Source organism: Paroedura picta, chromosome 6 (genome assembly GCF_049243985.1).
Source record: "Paroedura picta isolate Pp20150507F chromosome 6, Ppicta_v3.0, whole genome shotgun sequence".
Taxonomy (NCBI): Eukaryota; Metazoa; Chordata; class Lepidosauria; order Squamata; family Gekkonidae; genus Paroedura; species Paroedura picta.
Genome location: NC_135374.1, coordinates 113,049,450 through 113,069,118, shown reverse-complemented (window position 1 = coordinate 113,069,118; position 19,669 = coordinate 113,049,450). Strand labels below are relative to the sequence as shown.

Here is a 19,669-nt window from a genome sequence, read left to right as displayed (position 1 = left end):
AGTTTCCAGACAGCCTTACAAGCAAACATGTGGAATCCAACCCATTTGAGAGAAGTCATGTTGGACCAGGCCAATAGCCCATCCAGCCCAACCCTCTGTGTCACACAGTGGCTAAAACCCAGTGCCATCAGGAGGTCCACCAGCAGGGAGGGAACTACAGAAGCCCTCTCACATTTGCCCCCAAAGCCCCAAGAATACAGAGCGCCCCTGCCCCAGACAGAGTGTTCCATCTAAACCAGGGGTGGTCAACCTGTGGTCCTCCAGATGTTCATGGACTACAATTCCCATGAGCCCCTGCCAGCATGGCAGGACCACAGGTTGACCACAGGTTGTCTGGAGGACCACAGGTTGACTACCCCTGATCTACACCATGTGGCCAATAGCCAAGCATGGACCTCTGCTCCAGATGTTCAGCCAATTCCCTCTTGAAGCTGTCAATGCTTGCAGCTGCCACCACCTCCTGCGGCAGTGAATTCCACATGTTAATGACTCTTTGGATGAAGAAGTAACTTCACCCAAAGGTGAAGGGGAGGGCGGTATAGATATACAATAAATAAATAAAATAAAATAAACTTTATTTATTTATATTTACATTTCTAGACTGCCCCTATCGGCACAGTTGTCAGGGCGGTTTACAACAATGTTAAAAGTACAAGTTGAGGATTTATTGGGGGAAAGTATTCATTATCCACTTTCTACCCTGCTTTGAACAAGCAGGTCTATAAAACCTCCGATTGCAAAGTTCCTCTGCCAAAGAGCCCTCAGTGTGTTTTAAAAGACAGAGAAGTGAAGCTGCTGCTTGCCCAGATGTTTTTTGGGGGGCCACTCTTCTATGAATACAGGTATCTGCAAATAGTATTCTTCAGAAAATTTCCTGTTGAGAAACACTGGGGATTCCTATGCATAGCAACTTAGTTGGGCCAGGTGCTTCTCTTCTCCTACCTACTCCTGTGCCTCTCTGATGCCCTCCCCTTCCAAATTCCAGATTAGAGATGCGCACTTCAGCTGGGTTCGGCCGCCTTGGCAATCACCAAAGCCGAAGTACACATCGTTGGTGCTGGCCTCTTATGCACCGCCTCGGGCTTCGGTGATCGCCAAGGCGGCCGAACCGAAATGAGCCAAAGCGCACATCCTTATCCTGGGGTTTCTTGACAGCCCTGGAAGGGTTTCCCAAATAGGTGGGAGTGAATGAACTTTTAATATATTTTTCAAATTTGTCAAACATTTATTGGGTGAGATGACCACATATGGCCATGTTGACCTGCACGCCCTTCCCGTATGGTCACATCACCCAAAAATGTTTAATAAATTCTAAAAATATATTAAAAATTCATTCACTCCCACCCATTCAGGAAGCACTTCCAGTATGGCTAAGAAACCCCAGAGTTTCATGAAACCCCGGCTGAGATAGGCTGCCGTAAGTACTAAGCAGGTGGCATATGTTCACTATGGACCGTGTATTGTCAGTGTTACTTATTGTTACCCCTGGTGAACTCCACAGATAATGAAGTGTGGCTTAAATCTGTTCAAGGCTAGGGATGTCTGAAGTGACCTCAAGTCCATAAAGTGTGTATTTCACGCAGCCCTCGTGCAGCTGTACAACCCGGTTTTGAAAAACCTTACTCCAGGAATGCACGTGGGCTGCAGTTCTAGAAAGCAAAATATTAAGAACTCGGACTTTGGGGAAACCTTCGGCTTTGAACATAATGAACTCATCAGTATTCCCATGTGCTACACAGGCAGACATAAACACACACATACTACTATTTAGAAAGCCGGTGGTCACCGCTGCAAATCTTTTTTTTTTCTCCTTTCACCCAGAGACCAAACATAACTGCGTGGCTGCTTCCCTACATCAATGCGGGGGGAAGAACAATGCGGGAATCGTTCCAGCTGGGCGCTCTGTCAGACCTCCAGTGTAGAGTGATCATGCTCCGTGGTATGTGCCTATGTGCACATGCTACTCTTTCTCATCCCATCTGCATGTTGAGAAGTATGGGTCTTGAACTGATTCGCACCTGATCCCTAACCCAGAAGGACAGACCAGGGACTTGGAAATAATTCCTCTCCACAGGACAGCTGAGGACGTTTCTGTCCACCAACCAGCCTTGGTGCAGTGGCTAAAAAAACAAGAACTCAGTTTGATGCTCCCCTCCTCCACATGTATCCAGCTGGGTGACCTTGGGCTGGTCATAGTTCTCTCAGAGCTCCCTTAGCCCCACCTTCAGTACAATTGTCAGGTGTCTCTGGGTCCTGCAGAGCGGTTCTTCCAGAGCTCTCTCAGCCTCATCTACCACATAGGGAGTTTGTTGTGGGGAGAGGAAGGGAAGGCGATTGTAGGCCGCTTTGGGGCATCTTTGGGTTGTAAAGATTGCTACAAGGCTCTCCTCTGGATCGACACAGGGAATGGGAAGGGTCTTTCCTGTGCCCACCCACACGGCTGCGTCCTGCTGCTATCAGGGCGCTTTGTTGTTGTATTTTCCTGGCAACTGAATATCATTCTACTGATACCGCTGAAGAACAATATGAAAAACAAGATCTCTGAAGCCCTAGCTTCCCTTATTGAAAGACAACTCTTGTGTAATCTGTTGTTGAGCTATATCTATCTGCAACAAAAGGAACTATAGACTTTTTAAAAAGCTGCAAATTCAGAATTACAGGCCGGATTACAAATCCTTTTATGATGTTCGATTGATCAAATGACATTCAGTTGTCGCTTACAAAGAATAAAACTTGGAAAAGCCATCCATTAAGGGATTAGCGATGTAAAGACTCAATTCTATATGGTCCAATGGATGGATTACCAGTCAACTATCACAGATTCAGGCATCGGGGCACAGAATTTAGGGGGAAACCCACCACGGGGAAGCTGAAATTCTGCTTGACTGTGTCAATGGGGAAGCCACCATACCTGCTTTGTTCATATCCTTAAAACTGGTCTGCAGTTTGTAAGTGATACAAAAAAAAAAAAAAAAACCCCGACACCTTCCTAAATGACCTGGGAGGAAGATAGCATCACATGGCCATATCTTGTCAAGTCTGCTATTTGGATGGGGACCACCAAGATAGACACGGCACAGGAAGACCATAGCAAACCACCTCCCTTTCTAGCCTGCCTTGAAAGACGCTTGCTGGGATCCCCATGAGTTGGCTGTGATGTCCTTGTTGGATGGATGTACTTATGTGAATGACCTAAGAGTGGACATCTCCAGATGTCTACGGACTACAATTACCATCAGCCCCTGCCAGCATAGCCAATTGGCAGGGACTCATGGTAACTGTAGTTCATGGGAATCTGGAGAGCCACAGTTGGGGGCTCAACCCCAATACGCTCTGATGGTCTTTAAAGGTTTCTAATGCTCATGAACCAATGTGAATGGCAGGTCAACAATGTAATTAATCAGGCAACAGGGAAACCATTCACTTCAGAAGAGGTGAGCTGGGGGTTTTGTACTTTGCTTTTTACTACCCGAATGAGTCTCTAACTGGCTTACAATTGTCTACTCCTCTCCTCACAATTGTGAGACATGTGGGGCTGAGAGAACCCTGGGAGAACTGTGACTGGCCCAAGGTCACCCAGCTGGCTGCATGTGAAGTGGAGCATCAAACTGGATTCCCACCATTGGTCTTAACCATCACACCCCTTCTCTTCCTCACAAGGAGGAGGCACCAACAGTTCCTGACTGCCAATTCTTGACACTTTTGCAGTATTAGGGATCTGAAATTTGTCTACCTTTCAACATTCACACTGAAAAAAGATCAGACTGCAAACATTCGTGGGAAATAATTAACTAGCATGCTGGCAAGACATTCTGGCACCCGTGGCTGAAAACCTAAATTATGTTCTCCCCGTTTTTGTTTTTTCTATTATTAAGTAGAATAAACTACAAAGTTTTTGTCTCTTTCCAACGCCACCACATTTGCCTATCTAGAACACAGCCCTGATTACTGTAATTTCTGGACTATCAAGGCCAGAAATAACCCGTTCCACCAGTTTCCATGGTGGAATTAGCTCACAGAGAAACTGTATGGAAAGGTACAGTTAATGCACATCAGATTCTATAGACATGGTTTTCTGCAATGGCTTGGTATATTTGAATGTTTACCGATGCTTCCAACGCCACATTCTTTTGTTGTTTTTGTTGTCGTGGGGCAAAATGCAGTTGACTGTGGTTTAGATGAACATGCAGGATTTGCCTTGAAGAAAGTCCACGAGAGTACAGCCTGAAAGCCAACCCCAAAAAGGATTAGCTACATAAAGACGTGACTCTATACAGTCGAACAGAGGGATTACCCGTTCTAGAAGCTATCACTGCCAAAGAGTCTTAAATCATTCTCAAGAATAAAAAAAGCCATGGATGACACTTAAAGCTCACAGAAGAAGGAAGGAGAAGTCGATTCTTGTATTTCGAGCCATGGGTTTTACCTAACCAGCAAAAGGAAAAGGAAAAAAAGAAAAGAACAAAAGCCTCTGACTGGTGCCACTTCTTATTTAAATAACTAGGGGCCAAGTCGATTGCATTCAGGAATACAACGGGCGCTAGATTGGGTAGGGTGGAAGAACTCTGTGGATGGCCTCTCCCTCCCCCCAGGACCTGGAAAGGTGGCAGGCAACTGCTAGGGAACTCACAGGCAGGGGCAGCTCTCACACGGCAGGGATCTACAGCTTGCAAGCCTTGGAGGGAAGTGGAAGGAGGAGGGGGTGGTCAGGGGTGCGAGATGGAAGGCCATTGGCTGGCCGCTGGACAGACAGGCAAGCCGGTTGGAGGAGGAGGCACTCAGGGGCAGGACAGCTGCCCTTAGTGAGTGTTAAGTGCTGAGACATGAGACACACTCCGCCTCCAAGACCTTACCAGAAATATATTATGTGGAACAGATACCTGGAGAAATGGAGGAGGGCAAAGAATGTAGAGCTCAAACAGGTTCGTAATAAATAATATGGCGATGTTCTCTGCCATCAACTTTTCTGCAGGTGCCCGAAAGCCTTTATAAAAAGGCAGTCATGTCTCCCATAAGATGTGTGGCAGATGCCTCAGTGTTCAGTGATGGCTTGAAGTTTAAGAATAAGAATGTTTTTTTAATACCCAACTTTTCACTATCTGAGAGTCCCAAAGTGGCTTTACCTTTCTCTTTCCACAACAGAAACCCTGTGAGATAGGTAGGACTGAGAGAGCTCTGAGAAAACTGTAACGGGCCCAAGGCCACCCAACTGGCTGCCTGTGGAAGAAGAGTGGGGAATCAAACTTGGTTCTTCGGCTTAGGGGCTGCTGCTCTTAGCCACTGAAGGCTCTTAACCAATTGAAGGCTGTAAGGGCTGCCAGGTGATGCTGCCAATTCGGTGGGAGAGTTTGGGAGGTGGGGTGAGTCTGCAATTAAGATAGATGGGAGAGGGCAGGAGACCTCTCAACTGGGCCCCCAGTTCCCTGCTGCTGCTTCCCAGGGTGGGAGAGGAAAAATTCAGGGGGCACCTTGGCAATGCACAGACACACAACATCGCTTCTGGTGAGAAACCACAAGTGACGCCATTGTACGGACGCAGAATGAACAAAGTTTTGTTGAAGGCTGTAGTGGGTTTTCCGGGCTGTCTGGCAGTTTTAATCATAGAATCATAGAATAACATAGTTGGAAGGGACCTCCTGGGTCATCTAGTCCAACCCCCTGCACTATGCAGGACACTCACATCCCTATCGTTCATCCATTGTAACCTGCCACCTCCTTGAACCTTCACAGAATCAGCCTCTCCGTCAGATGGCTATCCAGCCTCTGTTTAAACATTTCCAAAGATGGAGAACCCACCACCTCCCGAGGAAGCCTGTTCCACTGAGAAACCGTTCTAACTTGTTAGGAACTTCTTCCAGATGTTTAGATGGAATTTCTTTTGCATTAATTTCATCCCATTGGATCTGGTCCGTCCCTCTGATGTTTTGCCAGTAACTGTTGCTGGCATCTTTAGAGGTAGGACACTGCAAGATGGGAATTTCTATGTGCCAATCGCTACTCTATGGCATAGAGAGATTCCCATCTTGCCGTGTCCTACCTCAGAAGATGCCAACCGCAGCTACTGGCGAAACATCAGAGTCTAAAATTACCAGACCCCGGTTACACAGCCCAGAATAACCACAACAGTCAGTTGAGCAAAGTGTATTTGATAAAACATTTATACTTCCTACATTTCTTTTTGGTTCAAGGTTGAAACCTTCCTTCTATCGAGGCCGTCCTTTCTCAACTTTTTTAACATTGAGAAACCCTTGAAACAATGGTCAGACTTTGAGAAACCCCAGAAGTGGCGTGCAGAATATGGTTGGGAAGCAGAGCTGTGGACATCCCCAACTGGGGCACCTTCCCTTCCCAACCCTTCCCAACCCTTCCCAACCCTTCCCATCCCCTCCAGGCCCATCATTGGCCATTTTGGGAGGGGTGGTGTGTTGACATGACCATATATGGTCATATCACCCAATAAATGTTTAACAATTTTTTTAAAAATATATTAAAAATTAAGAAGAAAGAGCTGTTTGTTGTACTCTGCTTTTCACTACCTGAAGGAGTCTCCAAGCACCTTATAATTGCCTTCCTCTCCCCACAACAGGCACCCTGTGAAGTAGGCGGGGTCAAGAGGGAACCCAAACCTGGTTGTCCAGATTAGCGGCTGCTTCTCTTAATCACTACACTAAAAATATGCCATGCAGCACAAAGCCAGCACAATTAACAGAAGCATAAATATTAAGTAATATTATTTAATTTATTTGACTACTGCAACCATACAAGTAAGTGGCAGATGGAATCCATAAAGGCATCGTATGGCAGTGACTAATAAGCAAACTCTCCACTTAGCCCATTTGCAAAGATTACTCATCAGAGGAGTCACAATTAGCAATGATCAGAAACTCAGGCAGTGTGACCTATAAGAGTTTCCTCCTCTGAAATGTGACTCTCACTTTAGACCCATTTCTAATTCACAGGGCATGGGAAGCTGCACAGCCATTTCGGCTAGTTTTGAAAGGAGGGGACAAATCTGAAAGTGGGGCTTAATATTGCAAATTTGCAAATGTATAAGTCTTGATCATTCAATACTTGATCATTCTCCACTCACACTAAGCTCTGTTTGTTATTCGAGTTTGCCCTCTACTGGACGGATGGTTGTATGTAAAAGCTTCCGGGCAACATTGAGAGTTGAAGAGCCCAGAGTAGATGCCAGGGATTGCTCAGAGCTTCTTGAGTGCTGTGGGAATCTCCAGACCCAATTGTACGATTCATGAAGGAACAAGCACCCTGTGGTAGCTGAAAGGCCAATCAAGTTTTATTCCAGAATAAGCTTTTATAGACTAGAGCAGGAGTGGCCAAACTGTGGCTCTTCAGATGTCCATGGAATGTAATTACCATAAGCCCATGGCAGCATGCTGGCAAGGGCTCATGGGAATGTAGTCCATGAATAATTGGAAAGTCCCCATTTGGCCACCTCTGGATGAGAGTTTGTCAGACACATGAGGTGGTTCTCACGAGGCAGGAATTTATAGGTTTGAGATGATGAAGAGGGAAACAGACACAATGGAGACAAGGGGCTATGAAATGTGGGAAGTATGGGGTGAAAAGTAATTACCGAATAGGTGTGGATATTACCTAACGACTAAGGAGATTGTGACAAACTTATTTCATTTATCAGCCCAACTTTTTCCTGGAGAACTGGGACCCAACAATAAAACCAATACCAAAAACATAATACCAAAAACAAAAGAATGAAAACCACCAGCAGAAAAATGTCAAAACAAAATCCCAGCAGAGACTGCTCTTTTCCAAGGTACCCTCAAGGGAATCTTCCTGCAGGTTCAAAGGCTAAAGAGTCCTGTTCTATCTCCTTCCATGGTAGCTGTATCAAAACTCTGCAACTGATCAAGAGAATTGAGAAAGGGAAACACACTGTATGAAAGAGAATATTAGAAAATGACGATGTGCCACAGAACATTGACAGGAAGCTGCAAGATTAAATAAGGGGAATTTCATAAAATTTAAGTTACCACAGAAGCAAATAACTGAATACTGGACCAAGTCAAGACTCACTTTGTTGTGGGCAAAACAGTAAAGACTAAGATCTAAATGGGAGATGAGGTTAGTTCGCATAATGATGTGTTGGTCATCAATACTGCAGAGGTAAGACTCAGCATGAACTTTCCAGAAAGGCCCATGAACAAGTTTTGCAATCCCCCACCCTTTTTTTAGCAGTTGAATGCTATGGAATGCCATCCATCCATAACGTGATCATTTAATTGGCTCTATCAGAGAGAGAGAGAGAGAGAGAGAGAGAGAGAGAGATCAAAAGGACATTATGGTCTTCAGTTTGCAAGACTTGAGCAAGGCTGTTCATGAAATGATGTTTTGGAGGTTATGAATTCAGGGGTCACCATAAGATAGAAGTGAACTGACACCACTTAACACACACACACACACACACACACCATTTTGATAAAAACCATTCTTTTATTTAATTTATACCTTGCCTTTCTCTTCTTCTCCTCTCCTACATGTTTATCCTCAAATAAGAACCCTGTGAGGAAGCTAGACTGACAGTACACGACTAACCGGAAGTCACCTAGCTTCCATGCGAGAGTGCTGATTCAGATACGGATCTCCCAGATCCTGGTCTGACACTCTAACCCAGCCATTCTCAACTTTTTTACAGTTAAGAAACCCCAGAAGTGGTGTGATCGCACACAATATGGTTGGGAAGCATAGCTGTATATAGACCCACCTGGGGCCCCTCCCATTCACACCCCTTCCAGGCCCATCATTGGCCATTTTGGGAGGACGGGGGACAGGTCAACATGACCATATATGGTCACATAATCACGTAAATGTTTAACTAATTAGAAACATTAATGAACTCCCACCCATTCAGGAAACCCATCCAGAAACCCCAGGATTTCATGAAACCCTGCTCTAATCTCGACACCTTGCTGGCAATGTGTATACATGGGGATCCTTACAGTCGATCTCCATCCTGCCTTTAATAAGACTGTTATAAACAACGCATTCAATTTCAAGAAATCAAAGTTAAGCAATAATTGTATGGCACACGTATTATGTAGACAGGAGATCCTAAGATTGTCTGGCTGTCAGGAAAGAGACGTTTGGAGGTGGTTTGCCATTGCCTGTCCCTGCGTCATGACCTTGGCATTCCTTGGAGGTCACCAATTCCAAGTGCTAGCCAGGGCTGCTTAGCTTCTGAGATTTTATGGGATTGGACTTGCCTGGCCTATCCAGGGCCCATTCCTCACACATTGGGCAATGCACTTTCAATGCACTTTCGAAGGAGATGTTCCTGATTTGCCCAGGAAAATCCAGCTGCAGAAGCATACTGAAAGGGCCTTGTCCAACGTGTGCGGAATGGGCCCAAGTCAGGACTACTGAAGCTTCAAAATGCCCCTCAACAACAGTTTGGATGTGAGCGTGTAGAGCTGGAGCCAGTTTAGCTTGGTATTAAATTCTCCGTGATCTCAGCATAATAGCCGTCTTTCCAGGATCTTCAGGACCGCAGCCGATGGCTACAATCGATACGGGTAAGTACGAGGATGACATCACTAATGATATTATTTTCATGACCTTCCAGCAAATTCCTATGAGGATCTGGCTATCAGACCTATGTCTGAGCCTAATGAAAAAAGGGCAAGGCACTCATTTCACCCTGGGGAAAAAGGGAACAACCCCAATGAATGCGTAACTTGGTAGTATGCAGCACTGTTCCATTTTGGGCCTCTGAAGAGTGGCAAGGATTATAAGAAGCCTTTGTTCTTACGCCGTGAAGCCGTTAGAACCCAGAGGGGTAACTACGAGTCGGCTCACGCTTGGATTCTTATCCCCAGTTTGGCCACGGGGAGTTCATAACCGCTCTCTGGTTTTGTAAGATGGGGTGGGGCAAACCTCCGTGGAGCCCTGGCATCCAGTAAAGCCTACGGGCTCCTCACCTCTTGCTGGCATGACACCCTTCCCCCATCCTGCCCCAACTATGCCCGAGAACAAAAGATCATCAGCAGGGCAGAGGTGATAAATACAGTGAACAGAAAGAGCAGCGGTCTTCAAACAATGTTCTGGGGAATCCTGGGGTTTCTGAGATGGTTCTCTGGAGGTCCTCGGTGAGGGGACAATTTTGAAGTTCTCTCAACAACAGGTCAATGGCCCAACTTGATCGACCTTTTCTTGGGAAGGGCAGCGGGAGGACAGGCAAGGGCAGCAGCAGAGCTTTCTTGTGTACTCATTCTCATTTAACTCAGGGCCTATGGTGAAGCCTGGTACAGAACATCTTAGGGAAGGGGTTTCTACATGCTGGCCACATGGGGTTTTTGACAATCAAGAATCTGGCTGGCCACTGGAAATCTGATTGGCTGCACAGATGTTCAAAAACACTGCTTTGGCATCAGTGGACACCATAGCAGTGATCTTCACTGCGTGATTTAAGGTTAAACCATGGCAGTCAGTCAATCAGAGTACCTTTATTGGCATAAAAATGGCAACCGTGGCAGCCATTTTTTTTGTGGCTGGCTATATCTTATGTGGCAGCCATTTTATGGCAGCCATCTTGTGACTTTGCCCACCATGTTTGGTCAGAATTCCAAAAACTGCCCAAGGGCTCAAAGGGGTCCTAGGTTCTAAGAGGGATCCCTAGAACATTTAATTGCTGTAGCTCCCAACCTGGCTGAACATGGAATTTTGAGAAAGAGTATTGGATGCTACCACAAAATGGTGCCAACATGCCTTGAATCAATCACAAATGGCTGACACAGAGGTGGAGCCGATCACAACCCAGTGAGAGGTTCCAGGCCAGGTATTTTCCTGTAACAGATGCTTTATGGATGGCCAAAGCTTCCTCCATTTTTCTGCAGTGCCTTCCAGGTGGTGGAAAAGAACCAGCAGCAGCTCTTTCATTTGGGGAAGAGGTGCCCCACCCAGAGAAGTCAATCACCAAGCTAGCAGTGTGTGGCTGTGACATGTTTGCCTGAGAGTAGTCCAGCCTTTGCTGATCAGTCAACTGGAGGGAGAGATCTGAAGCTCCCTGTGAATTATTTGCTCTTATCCTCAAGACTCAAAAAGCCAGCGAGCATGAGACAACGTACCACCCTGGATACTACTGCTCTACAAGAATTCTGTGCAATGCATGACATCTTCACTTACCAGCACTTTCACACACGTTGTATAATTTACTTTCAGTCCACTTTTCATGCCCTTTAGTGACTCCTTGCCATTTCACCCAGTAAAACCCAGTTGCAAAGCACATGGAAAGTAGATTGAAAGTACATCATTCATTGTGTGTGAAAACGAGATTGGCAGACCGTTCCGATACCATCTGGGACCAACTCGAACTGCACTGATATCCAGCATACATTCAGGCAAGTTGCTCAGACTCCAGGCTGGGCCCATCTTTCACAACAAGCTCATAACATCATTACTCTGGCTGGGATTCCACCTAACAAGGAACAAGGGGCCTTTTTTGTTGATTACCTTTTCACCTGCTTAACCTCCAACTCCTCCAAGCTATTTCTAGGAAACTCATATTCTTCAGGAACATCATTTGGGGTGGCGTTTTGGGCTTCAGGAAGAGGCGGGGCTGGAGGAGTGCTCTGTTCCTGGAAATCCTTCCATCTGCTCAAAGTTCTGGTGGGAGCCAAGTCTGTATGAGAAGACCTGAATTGCCACAATGGGGCTGAATTTGTTTTGTAAAGTTCCATTTCACCGGGGCGGTCACCAGCCCCTTCAATTTCACTCAGAAAGATGCGCTCAATTCAGAGGAACACCTCTTGCTTTAGGATTACCCACAGGAGCATATTCTACAGAAGTCTGGCACTGCCTCTGATTTTTGGAGCTACCTGTACTAATGCTAACAGTGTGGGAATATGCAAGATCTGCAGTGTGCATAATGGAGCAGAATATAAAGGGTGTCCTGCAGGGGGCATCAGAGGAGATGTATATTTAGCATGGAGAGGATAGGAACTTCCTGATGATTTTCAAATTATCTCCTCCAGTGTCCTGATTGGCTCAACAGACTTCCTACTTTTTGAGCACAATTCTTCCCTGTTTGGCACTAGAACAGCAATTGCATAGAAGAATGAGTGCAGATAACCGATAGAACAGATAGTTAAGTCTCTTCTTTCCTCTTTCTATAAAGAGTGATTTCTCTTATGAATAAAACCTATTTTATTCTTTAAGCACTCTGGCGCTCTACTTTCTCTGCGTATTCAAACTCTGCCAACAGACAGTTTGGGCAGCACTGCTACAGAAGGACTGCCACACCCGGCCCCCTTAGCGCTCTGCCTCTATGCGCCATTCATCACTTCACGATGGCTAGCGGCCATGCAGACAAGTAATCACACTTCCATACATTCAGGGAGGAAGGACTCTACGAGCCAATCTATTAGGATTCTAATTAAGGAATAAAGGAGACACCCCAGTAGCTGATCTCTCCAGCAGCCTTCTCCACTCCCAAATTAAGGTGACCAGATTCCAACATTGGTAAAGCGGGACACCATTGACTGGGGGGGGGGAGTGGTTCTTGATTAAAAATGTGGTCTATATGGGGATCTTTTCAAGAAAATTGGAGATATGAAGAGAACATTTCATGCAAAGATGGATATGATAAGGGACCAAAATAGTAGGGACCTCACAGAAGCAGAAGAGATTTTAAAAAGGTGGCATTTTCACAACGTCTACTGATAGCTGCTCCCAAAAAGGCAGTGTCCTCTCCGATGTGTCTGTCATGCAATGCCTTCAACCAAGATCTCACCTGTGTGCGTCCTCCGGTGAGCTTTCAGATGGGAGCTTTTTGTGTATACCTTGTTGCATCCTTCAAAGTCACACCTGTGAATGCGGCGCTTTCTGGAGTCGGGGGACTCAGACCTCCTCTGGCGTCTTGTGCTCTCGATGCTGAACGGCGAAATTGAACTGCAAAGGGGACGAAAAAGAGAAGAGTGAATGCATAATCGATGCCTGATCTTTCACTACTGCTGGCTGACGGTCACAGAAGGAAATCAAAAGAACTGAATGGCAACCGACAGAGACGTTTTAAAATTAAGATCACAGCGAAACAAACTGAAGCCATCGATACACGTAAGATAGGTCAACACCCCCTTTTCTCAGCATGCCGCTATTCATCCAACAGAGGAGGGAAGCTCATTTTTTAAGGTAGTCATGGAGGTGTAGGGGATTGGTAAAGCTGGTGCACCAGGTAACTTCCTTTCCTGCTGCACCATGGCTTAAAAACAGAGCCCAACTTGATGTGAGTCCAGTAGCTCCTTCTTCCACCCTGCATGTCAAAATGGTATTCTCCCAGAACAAGAGGAAGACCTGGTTCGATTGAAGTTCTGTAGGGAGCTCTGAAGCGGCATGCTATTGGGTGGGTGGCTCTCTTATCAGTTCCTACACTTCTTTCTGGCTTACATGAGGCAGAACTTTCATAGCAGTAGGAAAGGTGTGGGGAGGAAGCAAAAGGAGGGCTAAGGGTGCAAGTAATGATGTCACTGGAGGTGTGGTGGTGGGGCAGGGCCAGCTGACATCACTTCTGGGGATCCTCAAAGTCTGAAAAATTATTTTAGGAGCTCCTCCATGGTCAAAAGGATGAAAAACACTGGAGAATCCTATACTGACTTTGTTGGACCAATAGCCTGGTTCAGTATAAGACAGCGTCACGTGTGTTCATGTGACTGAAGCATGGCTTATATTAAGGCATCCTTGGGTGCTCTTACTTCTTCCTTATATTGACCAATAGGTAGTAAACACATGTTTTTCCCCCCCCATTGTCCATTTTATTTCTCGATCTGAGCTAAATTTCTTAACTCGCTGCTTTGTAAAAGAGAACTCCGTTCAGATGAATTTAAGATTCAGTTTCCTTTGACATCCTAGAACCCTGATATAACTAAATCAGTTGCAAAGTTTTTATATCTCGCCATGAGAGACCGTGAATGTATTTTGTCCCACCCTAAAGCATGATATCTGCCTTTGTACTGCAGTAGATCCTTCTGCACTTTTCTTCCTTATATTGTATTTTATAAGTATGCGGCTAAAGGCTTTGTTGTTGTTGTTTATTGACCAATAGAAAGTTGTACAAGGCTTCCCCACTTGGACAGGCTTATAATAGTGGGTCATCTAACAGACCGGCATGTTTTAAGTCACCTCTCCTTGAATAGGTAAAGGTATCCCCTGTGCAAGCACTGGGTCATGTCTGACCCTTGGGGTGACGCCCTCTAGCGTTTTCATGGCAGACTCAGTACGGGGTGGTTTGCCAGTGCCTTCCCCAGTCATTACCGTTTACCCCCCAGCAAGCAAGCTGGGTACTCATTTTACCAACCTCGGAAGGATGGAAGGCTGAGTCAACCTTGAGCCAGCTGCTGGGATCAAACTCCCAGCCTCATGGGCAAAGCTTTCAGACTGCTGCCTTACCACTCTGCGCCACAAGAGGCTCTTCCATCCTTGAATACAGACCCGGTAATCAAATCTTAAATGAACAGCCTTAGCACAAATGTGAAGATTTACCATTGATCACTAGGTGGCAGTAGGGATCTTTGGAATGGGCTATGGTCTGCTGGAGATGCAGAAAGCGGACTCAGGTGAGCTTCCAAAGGTTTGTGCTTCCTTTCTTTGTGCTGCCTTCGAAACAAATACAGTTTGGCCTACGGGACTCCCACTGATCACACTATAAATGATGCCAATTAAAACAACAACAATGTGTATTCATCTGCACAAAAAAGATTATTTATGCTACCGCTTTGATTAGTGTCCTAAGAGTTGGCTATAAATGGAAATAAACAGAACTTTTCCCAAGGAAAGAAAAGTTTATGGTCCTTGGATTTCGAAGTTCTGAAGCTTTTAAAAATGGATTGTTTTTAGTTTACAACTTTCATACAGCACTCTATTCTGGCCTCTGTTTTTCAGTAGAAAAGAAATTCTTGTTTTCTTCTTAAGCAAAATCTTAGTAATCCCCCCTCCCATATTATAGACCAATTAATCCAGGATCCTGGCTTGATGGCTGTGTGTGTGCTGAATATGAACTATGAGCCTCAGGCCATAGTTTAAAAACCCAGTATATGATAAGGCAGGGGTAGTCAAACTGTGGCCCTCCAGATGTCCATGGACTACAATTCCCAGGAGCCCCCTGCCAGCGAATGCTGGCAGGGGGCTCCTGGGAATTGTAGTCCATGGACATTTGGAGGGCCGCAGTTTGACTACCCCTGTGATAAGGTCTCCTCACAGGTGGATTTATGCATTTAAACTCTGTTCCTTTTATGAAAGGTGTTGCACATAGGGTTTCCAACCTCTAGGTGGCACCTGTTGCTCTCTTAGAATTGCAGCTGATTTCCAAACTACAGTTCCGAACATCAGAAGAGCCCTGCTGGATCAGACCAATGGCCCATTTGGTTCAGCATCCTGTCTCACACAGTGGCCAACCAGTTCCCCTGGAGGGCCATCAACAAGGCAGAGAGGCCAAGGCCATTCCCTGAGGTTGCCTCCTGGCTCTGGAATTTAGAGGATTAGTGTCTCTGAATATGGAGATTCCCCTTAGTCACCATGGCTAGTAGACTTATCCTCTACGAATCTATGTCCCTTTTAAAGCACTTTATTCCAGTGACCATCACTATACCCTCTGGCAGTGGATTCCACATTTTAACCACGCCCTGTGTAAAGCAGTATTTCCTTTTGTCTGCCTTGAACCTATTGTCCATCAGCTTCATTGGAGGCCCATGAGTTCTAGTACTTTGGAAGAGGGAGGAAAAAAATCTCTTTGTCAATTCTCTTCACCCCATGCAACAATTTATAAAGCACTTCAGCCTTTCTTCCTAGGGAAGGTGCTCCAACCCCTAATCATCTTGGCTGCCCTCCTCTGTACTTTTTCTAGCTCGGCAATGTCCTTTTGGAGATACGGAGACCAGAACTGTACATGGTATTCCAAGTGTGAGAGAAAGAAGACAGACGCCTTTGAATTATGGAACTGGGAGAGGAGGACTGAAAATTCCACGGACTGCTAGAACAAACTGATCTGTTCTGGATCAAGTTAAACTCAACCGCTCTCTTGAAGCAAGGATCTGTAAACCAAAACTCTCATACTATGGTCACATAATGCATGCGAATGATGGATTAGAAAAAATGATTATAGCTGGTAAACTTGAAGGAAGCAGATGAAGAGGTGGACAAAGAACAAGACGGCTGGGTAGATTCAAAGATATATGTGGATTGACCATACAAAACCATAAAGAAATGACTACAGAATTGGAAGGCGGACCTTTGTTCATAAGGTCACCATGAGTTAGAAATGACTTGACAGAACTGAACAACAAAGATAACAAAAGAGGCTCAGCCGTTTAATTCTCGGTCGTTTTCCTAATAATCCCTAACATAGAGTTTGCTTTTTTCACCACTGCAGCACACTGGGTTGACACTCTGGGAGAAAACGGCTGCTTCAGGGAATGCCTTCTATGGTATTAAACCCCACTGAGGTCCTCTGATTCCCTGCTCCCCCACATGCATCCAGCTGGGTGACCCTGGGCTTGCCACAACACTGATAAAGCTGTTCTGACCGAGCAGGAATATCAGGGCTCTCTCAGCCTCACCCACCCCACAGGGTGTCTGTTGTGGGGAGAGGAAAGGGAAGGCGACCGTAAGCCGCTTTGAGACTCCTTTGGGTAGAGAAAAAGCGGCATATAAGAACGAACTTTTCTTCTTCTGTTCTGACCAAGCAGTGATATCAGGGCTCTCTCAGCCTCACCCACCTCACAGGGTGTCTGTTGTGGGGAGAGGAAAGGGAAGGTGATTGTAAGCCGCTTTGAGACTCTTTCAGGTAGAGAAAAGAGGCATATAAGAACCAACTCTTCTTCTTCTTTCTCTCTCCTAGGCTCTGCCCACAATTCTCCAGGGACTGGCAACAGGGGCACAAGTTACAGGATTGCTTCTCTGCATATTGGTGCCAATTCTAAACAAAACAGCAAGTGGTGCACCACTCTCTCCTCGCATACTGAAAATAAAACGGGTCTCAGACTGACTTGTAACAGGGAAATGTTCAGGAAGGCCACAGTTCCTGCGATTTCTCAGTGAGATCTAGAATCATGACTGGCCTTGTTAGCGAACAAAGCACAATTCCTCAGGTTGGGGGCGGGGGGAGCCAATGAGCTTCCATCATGCTGCTTAAAAGTACTAACGGAGAGATAAAAATATCACCGGGAGAAATTTATCGCTGCCATCGTAATAAGATCCCAAGTATTAGTCTCCGAGCGGTATGTTCATTGATCTTGATATAGTGGGCAATGTACAGCCATCTAGTACAAATTCTCACTGACGTATGTGCTCAAACTGCATAGGGCTGAAATAATAAAAAAAAGCCCAGCTCTTCAGGCAGAGTAGATGGCACACCAAAGGTTATAAATTCTCTAGACGGAGGCTGTGTCATTTATTACTTCTCCTGGTTGCCTCCAAGATCCAGGAACCATAACGCTCTGCAGCCAGAAGGCACACAGTCAGGTTCTTTTTGTTATGCTCCATGCAATGAAATGGGACAGAACCGAAGCCTTGGTAGATGATGCCGTGAGAGCCAGTTTGGTGTCGTGGTTAAGAGCGGTGGCTTCTATTCTGGAGAGCCGGGTTTGGTTCCTGACTCCTCCACATGCAGCCTGCTGGGTGATCTTGGGCCAAGTCACAATTCTCGCTCAGTCCCACCTGCCTCATAGGGTGTCTGTTGTGGGGAGAGGAAGGGAAGGCGATTGGAAGCCACTCTGAGACTCCTTTCGATAGCAAAAAGAAAAGGACAAACCCGCCCAGCATTTCTTTTTCTTCATCTTGCCTGCAGGGCAGCAAGAGGCAGAGTCGCCAACCAAGATCAACCAAGCCCTGGGCAGATGCAGGATTTCCTTGCTCCTTCTTCAGGAGGGAAGGTGACATGCTATAGCTCAGGCTTTCTCAACCAGGGTTCTGTGTGAAACCCTGGAGTTTCTTGGTGGCCCTGGAAGAGTTTCCTGAATGGGTGGGAGGTAATACAATTTTATCTGTTTTTAAAATTTGTTAAACATTTATTGGGTGACGTGACCATATATGGTCAAATCCCCTCACTGGATAACTGGCAGTCCCAGGCATGCTCTGGGGTTTCTAGGGAGCACTACCTCATGGGGTTGTTGTGGGGCTAAGCAAAAGAAGACGAGCTGGTTCACTACCCTAAAGAGTCTCAAGGTGGCTGACGGTCATCTTCCCTTCCCCTCTCCGCCATGGACACCTGGTGAGGGAGTTGGGGCTGTGGGTAGCACTATCAGGATGGTAGCTTGGCCAAGGCCACACAGGGGAGAGGCCAGAACACTAGGCTGACCCGCTCAGGGGATGCCATCAGCTGCTCTGGGACAGACGGGGGGCAGAGACGGGGGCTGCTCTCGCCGAGGACTAAGCCGTCCACCAGGCAACCCACTCACCCCTCCCAAAATGGCCAATGATGGGCCTGGTGGGAAGACAAGGGACCCCTGGTGGGTGTGTACACAGCCATGCTTCCCAACCATGTTCTTCACAATCACAACTCTTCTGGGGTTTCTTGAAACCTGAAGAATGTTCCAGGAGTTTCTCAGTGGTAAAAAAAAACAATTTGAGAAAGATAGCTATAAAGTGATTCCATCAGATCTTGGAAATCCAAGCAATACTTGGATGGGAGACGGCTGAGAAAGAAGAAAGCCATGACAAACCACCTCTGCTTCTCACTTGCCTAGAAAGCTCCTTGCTGAGGTTGCTGCAAGCTGGTTGCATCTTGACAGCTCGTATGTACTTAAAGCCCTTCTTCAGATCACTTGATCACTGCTTACTTAAATCTCCTTGGAAGGAAGCTTGGATCTCGCATGTTGTTTCTTTGGGATTTCCCTGAACATGGAGCTCCTATCCAGACACAAAGACCCAACCAGCAAGGGCACAGAGGCTGAGGCCTTCACTGAAAGGTGAGGGTGCCACCTTAGGAATAAAGTTCGCACCAGGCTTGCTGCTTTGAGGGAGAAAGGATCTATATGCCAATATAGGAGAAGGCAGAGAAACTGTTCTCATTGCCTCTCTAGGCTAGGATGAAGGAAGATTGTGAAGACTGCCTCTTGCCCTCATGGAGTGAGAAGCAGAAAGAGAGTTAGCTAGAAGAAAGTTGCTGTAAAAATAGAATTTTGGGCGGAGTTTGTGATTTAAACCAATATCCTAGTTGATTATGAGAGTAAACCTGTGTGAGAACCTTAGGACTTCACAGAATCCCAAGCAAAACAGTTAAGATCAGCTTGTTTGTCACTTGAGCAGCTATTCTCTTCTTGAAATAATCATTTGATTTTCTTTGAGCCAGTTTGGTGTAGTGGTTAGGAGCGCAGACTTCTAATCTGGCAAGCCAGGTTTGATTCCCCGCTCCTCCTTGACATGCAGCCAGCTGGGGGACCTTGGGCTCATCACAGCATTATTAAAGCTGTTCTGACTGAACAGTAATAGCAGGAATCTCTCAGTCTCACCTCCCTCACAGGGTGTCTGTTGTGGGGACGGGAAAGGGAAGGCGACCGTAAGCCGCTTTTAGACTCCTTCAGGTAGAGCAGGGGTAGTCAAACTGCGGCCCTCCAGATGTCCATGGACTACAATTCCCAGGAGCCCCTGCCAGCGAATGCTGGCAGGGGCTCCTGGGAATTGTAGTCCATGGACATCTGGAGGG

The 19,669-nt window shown here is 46.2% G+C and overlaps 1 protein-coding gene across 6 annotated transcripts in view; it reads right to left on the bottom strand.

The window, feature by feature from the left end:
- The window catches only part of KLF12 (KLF transcription factor 12), a 272,157-nt gene that overhangs the window by 12,364 nt on the left and 240,124 nt on the right, over positions 1–19,669 (bottom strand). For all 6 annotated transcript variants that reach the window (XM_077343985.1, XM_077343987.1, XM_077343986.1 and 3 more), the window contains one exon: positions 12,767–12,924. In XM_077343985.1, the coding sequence (XP_077200100.1) occupies positions 12,767–12,924 (158 nt within the window). The remainder of the gene's footprint in view (positions 1–12,766; positions 12,925–19,669) is intronic.